A 7,443-nucleotide genomic window follows, 5' to 3' on the forward strand; every position below is an offset into this window, starting at 1 on the left:
TCTTGGCAGCTGTCTTGGACTTCACTTCCTCCTCTGAAATCTGAATCCCTCCAGGAAACTTCTCTGGGTGTCTGAGTGACTCTGGGTCCCTCTCCCCTTCCCCCACAGCTGGCCAGGACTGGGGTCTCCAGAGGTTCCCTCCCCCTGCCCACCCCACCCCATCTCTCCTGCTGTGGTGGGGTGGGATCTCGCATTCCATCCTGCCTTAGCCTGGCCTGTTCCTGTGGACTTTGGGTTTCCTTATTGATCTGAAATTCTTCTCCAGTCACGTGGTTTTCTTTATCTGTTCGCGGCTATGTTTTCCCTTCTTGACTATGTGGATTGTTTTTGTCCACAGCCTCTACTGTTCGACCAGGAGTTTTGTTTTTTGTTTTTTGTTTCTTCCCGTCCGGTTCCAGAGGAGAGGAATGTGGATTCCGCACAGACTGAGGAGTTATTTCCTCGGCTTTGATTTCCGTACTGGGTCAAAGTATCAAAAATAACAAGTCGAACCTTCACATTCAGGCTCTCAAGAAAGATTAAGGGTTGGCTCAGAGTTCTGGACGCTCGGGGCGATTTCCTTAAGGAGCCCAGCTTGGAAGCCGGGGCCAGGGAGGGAAGGAAGTCTGCGTCACGCAGATGGGCTTCATAGAAAGGTCAGGTGTGGGAGCCCTGCTGTGTCTTTTGGGGTTTTCAAACCTGTGGAGGGTGGTGGGTCACTGGGTTAAAAAAACAAAACAAAACAAAAACACGTTTAAGTGAATTTGGAAGGAAACCAATTAGCTATGGTCTGGGGAGTTTCCAAGGCCCAAAGGTGTGCAGAAGGTGGAGCCCCTGGAGTGGAGGGGGGCTGCCTCTCAGGGAGGAGGTGGGTCTGGGCCACTGAGGCACAGAAGAGACGTGGGTTTGTGTTAAAGAGGGTCTACGACCTCACAACAGAGGAGACGTCCCCAGTGGGCTCTTGAACGAGGCCCGAGGGCCCAGCTGGTCCACGCCACGCACAGAGGGACCCCCCCCCGCCCCCCCAGGGCAGGATGCTTTGAGTCGATATCAAGAATTTCAGATAAACGAACGCTTAGGAAAACAGGACGAAGGGTCATATCTACTCCCATTTTTATATCATGTCCGTTTAAAAATACCTTTCTACACTGGGTGCTAGGCAAGGGGTTACTGTGGATTTGATTTGACAGATCAGATCATGGGGCTTTGCAAGTCAGTTCAGCCCAGAGTCAGCTCAGGGGCTGGTACTCGAGTCTTCCCTCCTCCGAGTGTCTGAACTCACCACCAGACCCCTGGCTCGGACCCCTAGCTTGTCTCTGCCACCGTGAGGAGGGGTGGCTACTGTCCCCGGGGGCCCTCGGAGCCCTCAGCCCTCGCTCCCGGCCACAGCACGGTGAGGGGCTGGGCCAGGCTGCTGTGCTTCACGAGGCAGGAGTAGGAGACCAGGGCTCCGTCCTGCGGGGAAGCTGACATTACCACCCAGGACTGGTAAGTGCTGTTTCCACTGGGAAGCACGTCTCCCCCCGACTCGGTCTCCTGTGTATCGTCCCCCTGAATCCAGTGCAGCTCAATTTCTCGTGGGTAGAAGCCGTCAGCCCGGCACTTGAGTGTCTGAGTTTCTCCTGGGGTCCCGTGGCTGGTGATGGACACGGAGGGGGGATCTGTGGAGGGACAGAGCGTGGATAGCGAGAGCCTGCTCTCGATGATCCCCTGCTCCCTCCCCTCTCTGGGCATCAGTGATGGGCAGAACTCCAAGCTCTGTGTCTGTCTCCCCAGGGAAACTTTGCGAAGATCAGGGAAAGCTGGGGGTTCCCAGGAGCCTCCCCGTTGGATCGTGGCATGACCGCCCGCCGCCCTCAGGCTCCCCTGTCCCTCCACCGTATTGACATCTGATGGCAGGAAACTGTGACTACCCTCCCATACATTTTCTTATTTATTCCCAAACTTCTGAGTGAGCTTTGAGGCTCCTTCCTCCCCCAGTCTCAGCTCCAAGCCTTAGTTCTGCCTGTGGCTCTATCCATCAGATCCCTCCCTGCTCTGTCCCACAGGACTCTCGTTCTCACTGCTTCCCAAACCCAAGGCTTGCGACAACCAGGCTGTGACAGGCAGGCATTTCCCACACCTGCCTTCATGCACGGCTCAGCCTGGAGGCATCGTCCTAGAGACACCACTGTGGGATTGGCCGGAGATGCTCCCCCGGCTCCCAGCCTGAGGTCACCTTGGTCTTTCTCAGCTCAGCATGGGGGAGCAGGACAGAGGGAGCGGGGTACCTTGTCGGTCCAGGTAGGTCTTGCCGTGTTGTAGGAACCTCCGCAGCATCGCCGGGCACTCCTCTTCCAGGTAGGCCTTGGCCCGCAGCACGTACACTTCTTCCGCCTCCCACTTCTGCTTGGTGATCAGAGCAGCGGGGTCCTGGGGGACCCAGGCTGGGATTTCTTTGTTGAACTCGATGAAGTTCCTTCCGTCATAGGCGTACCTCCAGAATGCTCCGCTGCTTTTGTTGTTCCGGAGCTCACAGCCAAACATTCCCTGAAAGGTGTGAGACCCTGCACCCTCCCCGGCCACCCCCCCGGGGAAATTAGTCAGCTTGGCACGCACTGCACTGCGTTTTCATAACTTTCCCTCCTACACAGTTTGCAGAAACAACAGGAAGCAAGGTTTTGGAGATCTAAGCACGTGGTCCCTATATTTTGGCGAACGGGTTATGAGCCAGTCATAGAGCAGAAGAGGGAAAGGTGCTTTGGTTTGGTGTTTCAGGCCCTTCTGGGCTGAAATGCATCCTTCCTGGCGGGGAGGGTCAGGGAGACCAGACCACACACCATGTTCCCAGCCCCCCTTCCCCCCCCCCAATTCCCGCTGTCATTTCATTTAGTGAACTGCAAATACCCTGGGGGTTCTTAGGAACCCGACAGAACCACCCCGAAGTGCCATCTCCAAGTTAAACAGAAATTATTTGGAGTTTTAGACAGATTACCAAATCTCTCCTTTTTTTCCTCTGTTCTAAGTGGAGCTGATGTCACCACATGAGTAAACTCTTTCCTGGGGTTTGCTATCCTCATCAGGAATCTCGGAGCCCCCTCTCTGCCCAGGGAGCCACAAGTCTTGGAACCTGGCCTCCTCTGGGAGGGGGACACGGCCGGTGGGGACCTGATATCGATTAGTGCTGTGGGCCCAGGCTCTAGATTTCACGTTCCCTGGGCTCAGACTGCAGAGCTCTCTGCACCCCGACCTGGCTTGAACGTGAGCGTTTAACCTCCCCCCTGCTTTGGTCTCCTCAGCTTGCAAACAGCAGCGGCCATGTACTGGTTCAGAGGGTTGCTGGGAGCATTACCAGCGTCAACACCCGTGCCTGGCACACAGTAGGTGCTCAGGAAATGTTCATGATTCTCTTGCACCCTCTGTTCCTCTCTTTACCCTCTTTACTGGTAATGACTTGCTTTAGCATTTTTATTCCAGCCGATCAGATGTCTGCTGGGGTCCTTCTTGGGCCCCTGTGCCTCGCCCTCTCCTACTTCTGATGCACAGTGAGGGCCATTTTCCTTACCAAGCCTTCCCATTTCTTATCCTTCAGATTTGTGCATGGCTCTGGCCTCCTTTAGAAAATTTTCAGATTCCACATAGCTTCTTAGGCATTTTTGTGCTCAGAAACCCACCTCTCGACCCTCACCCTATGGTGATTTAGCATCAAGAGTTCACCAGCCCATGACTGGCTGACTCGGGAGACCAGCGGTGGGGGGGTGGGGGTGGGGGTGTCCCGGTTCCCCATCTTCCTCCTACCACAAGTCCATGAGGCCTCCCGAGTCTGTTCCTTACAGACAGGAGCGTCTTCAGGGCTCCATGCAACTCTATCAGTGTGTGGTTTTGAAGTCAGTCCCTGCTGAGCTCCCAGTATGGGCCACGGTTTGTGTGAGGCATTTTCTCTCAATCATTCAATATATTTCATTGGAGCAGGTTATTCGTGGCTATCCCAGGTGATGGGACGATCAGGGAGACCAAGACCGACGAGGTTCTAGCCTTCATGGAATTTGCAGAGGTAAGTTTTATGGAATCTTTTGGAGGTTCCGGTTCGCGGGTTCAGACCAGGTAATTAAGAACATGTTCACTGTCAAACAGCTAGTGACCGGCCGGGCCACGATGCGAACCAGATTTGATTGACCCTAGGATTAGCTCATTCCCTCCCTGACATCCCTAGGCAGGGGAGCCTGACGAATCCTAAAGCAGGATCAGCCTCAGGCAGGTCGGAGTGTGGGGCGGAGAGGTGACGCGTGCCTGGATGAGCGCTGACTCTGATGTCACTTTCTCAGAGACCTGAGGCCTGGGAGTGAGGATAGGGATGGGATGGGGCAGGAGGAGAGCAGACGCGCTGTGGGGTTGGGGGGGATGCAGAGTGCCTGCGAATTTCTACCCTCGTCTCTGTTATTTCCAACCTGCTGACCCCTTTCCACTTACCCCTGCAGGGCTGCCCACTGAGCTAAGACCCCCCACCCCAGCAGTCCGCTGTTCACTGACCTTCTTTGTCCTTGTAGTAGTCCATGATGTCCTTCAGGGTCACCATGAAGATCTCCTCCCTGGCCTTCTGAAGTTCACTCTCCTTCTCCCAGTCCTCTATTCCTTCCATCTGGCTCCACGGGTACTGGGGGATGGCCTTCCTGTCTTCACTGTCATAGTGAAAGAAATCCTGGTCATTGAGGTAGGCTGTGGCCTGGAAGCTAGGGAAGCCGTCCCTAGGCCTGGAGAGCCCGGTGTAGAAGAAGCTCAGAGAGTAAGGCCCTGAAAAAGAGGAGAGGACTTTGAGGTGTGGGGTCCATGCAGGGGAGGCCCAACGTGGGGCAGCAGAGGGCCAGGAAGGGGGCCGTGGCCACTGGGCCCCTCTGGAGGCTCACTCAAGTGAAAAGGGCCCTACGTCTATCCTGGGGATGGTCCCTTAGGTGCCATTCTGTGTTTTCACTGCACTGTTTCTTCTTGACACATAACAAGATAATATTTCTCAGCCTCCTTGTATAAATGTTGGGATCATGCTATTGAGGTCTGGGGATGTGAGAGGGAATGATGTCTTTTTTCTGGTCTGAGGCCCTATGAACTCATTTGTTCATTCTTTCATTCATTCATTTATTTATTTTTAAGGATTTTATTTATATATTTGACAGAGCACAAGTAGGCAGAGAGGGAGGCAGAGGGAGAAGGAGAAGCAGACTCCCCACTGAGCACAGAGCCCGACATGGGGCTCAATCCCAGGACCCTGAGATTATGACCTGAACTAAAGGGAGACACTTAATTGACTGAGCCACCCAGGTGCCCCTGTCTTTCTTTTATTTATGTGATGACTGTGGAGACCTCAGGATGAAAACGGAAGTCCCAAGATGCAAACAGGCCAGATTCCTGAGTCACCCCAGGGAAGACAGGACAGCTGCCTTATCTGTATTCACTTTACACGAGCAAGAAATAAAAATTTGTTAGGGTAAGCCACTAAAAACTTTGTTACTGGAGCATAACCTAGTCTAAGACATAGAATTCGAATGCATAGGAAGAGTTTACCAGAAAACTCAGGAGATGACCTAGAATGGATTGGCACAGGGTAGGACCAGGATCTGGATCTCAGAATTCCCAGGGTTGCTACCTTGCATTTTGGCAGGGACTTGGAGAGGGGGGAGCATTTCCAATAATTAATTTGTGATACAATTCACATTGGTATTAATAATGTTGGAGGTCATATGGCAGATTCCTAGATCAAGTGCTGAAATTATTCTTGGTAACTAGTTTCTAAATGTGATTAACTTCAGACCTTGTGTAAAGCAAATTACCCTTTGCAGTGGGTGGGCCTTATCTAATCAGTTGAAGGCCACAAGAACGAAGCCCAGTTTCCCAAAGAATTCTGCCTTTCTGCCTTCAGATTGCCTTTGGACTCAAGGCAACAATACTGACTCTTCTCCACATCTCCAGCCTGCAGATTTCAATCGTGCTAGCCAGTTCCTTAAAATCAATCTCTTTCTCTACATACATCCTCTTTGGTCTGTTTCTCTGGAGAACCCTGACTAATACAGATTTTGGTGTAGGACGCGATTAACATTTTATTTTATTTTTAATTTTTTAAAGATTTTATTTATTGATTAGACACAGAGAGAGAGATCACAAGTAGGCAGAGAGGCAGGCAGAGAGGCAGGCAGAGAGAGAGGGGGAAGCAGGCTCCCCGCTGAGCAGAGAGCCCGATTCAGGGCTCGATCCCAGGACCTGGGATCATGACCTGAGCTGAAGGCAGAGGCTTTAACCCACTGAGCCACCCAGGTGCCCCACTGATTAACATTTTAAAATAAAACATATATTCTCATAGTTTTTAAGTGTCACAAATTTCAAACATGCACAGTTTACTTTCCATTTCTTCATCCTGAAATTGGTGGCCAAGAAACAGCCTCGTTTTCCTATTCTACTGTTGACTCTGGTGCTTCCCAGATTCCAGCTGCCTTCTTTCCCCCTAACTTGCCTTCAGGACTAATGGGCAGCACTGTGGTCTGATGGCAGGGGGGAGGGGACAGATTTCCTTCTACAACCCTCCAGTTAACCTGCCTTCACATCTGCCACTTAGGGTTACTCCCCCTTTCTCTGTGAGCCTGACAGACTCATCCAGCCACTGGAAGAAAGGAAGGAACAGGATGTTCTACTTGTGTGGCTCCTGCCACACAAGTGTGGCACACAAGTCTGCCACACAAGTCTGGCTGTGTGACCCTGGACAGGTCACTTTACCTCTCTGGTCTTGGTTTTGCTCATTTGTAAGCTAAGGGTTTTAGCTTTTGATTCTCTAAGGCCTCATTTAGCATGAGTCCAGAGGCTCCCTCAATCCTTCTTGAGGTTTGGGAGCTGAGTTAGGTGACAGCCTGGGACACCTCTTCCCACTGTATCCCTGGGAATCCCCGCTGCACTAGAGGCCCTTCTCCAGCCCGTCTGTCCCTCAGAACCACCCTGGCTTCCTTACTCACCAGCTTGGGTTTCCTGAGGGACTGCAGGCCCCAGAAGGAGTAGCAGGGACAGCAGGACAGACAGCATTGTGTCCATGGTGCCTGACCGGAAGGTTCTGGACTGCCCTGGTGGTAGAGCTCGGAGCAGACTACTTGGAAATAAAGCCAGGTGTAGTTATGGGAATGGTCGGGCTGTGAGCCCAGCCTGGGAAAGGTGACTTCGCAGCCAATGAGCCTGCAGGACAGACTCCTCCTCTGACAGTGACAGAGAAGGGTGCACAAGCCACTCTGGGCAGAGCTGGCCCTCAGCCAGTTCACGGAGGGTGTGTAGACTGAGAGGCACAACAGCTGGCTACAGGCTGGGACTTTGTGCGTCCCCCAGGTGACAGAATGCAAATGGATGAGGGAGGAGGGAAGGGGGGACTGTTAAGTGGCAGATGCCTGGGGTGTGTGTTCCTTTCAGTGGGGGGACTGGGGGTGTTGTCAGACCCCCTCTGGAAAAGCTCTGCACATG

At 52.8% G+C, this 7,443-nt stretch overlaps 1 protein-coding gene across 1 annotated transcript; it reads right to left on the reverse strand.

Moving 5' to 3' along the window:
• Nucleotides 1-1,075: 1,075 nt before the first annotated feature.
• Nucleotides 1,076-7,098, reverse strand: AZGP1 (alpha-2-glycoprotein 1, zinc-binding). The gene is made up of 4 exons (XM_080829707.1): nucleotides 6,951-7,098; nucleotides 4,489-4,749; nucleotides 2,250-2,525; nucleotides 1,076-1,640 (listed from the first exon to the last, which is right to left on the reverse strand). Exons 1-4 carry the CDS (start codon nucleotides 7,024-7,026, stop codon nucleotides 1,318-1,320), a joined length of 936 nt encoding a protein of 311 aa, XP_080685833.1. The 5' UTR covers nucleotides 7,027-7,098; the 3' UTR covers nucleotides 1,076-1,317.
• Nucleotides 7,099-7,443: the final 345 nt, after the last annotated feature.

The sequence above is a fragment of the Martes martes genome (genome assembly GCF_963455335.1).
Source record: "Martes martes genome assembly, chromosome: 18".
Classification (NCBI taxonomy): domain Eukaryota; kingdom Metazoa; phylum Chordata; class Mammalia; order Carnivora; family Mustelidae; genus Martes; species Martes martes.

Bases quoted from the DNA above. Each gene is read 5' to 3' on its own strand.
- AZGP1 (XM_080829707.1), bottom strand. From the start codon at position 7,026: ATGGACACAATGCTGTCTGTCCTGCTGTCCCTGCTACTCCTTCTGGGG. The intron at 4,750-6,950 runs GTGAGTAAGGAA...CCTCTTTTTCAG, and splicing joins CCCTCAGGAAACCCAAGCTG to GGCCTTACTCTCTGAGCTTC. The intron at 1,641-2,249 runs GTACCCCGCTCC...GTCCCTCCACAG, and splicing joins GACCTACCTGGACCGACAAG to ATCCCCCCTCCGTGTCCATC.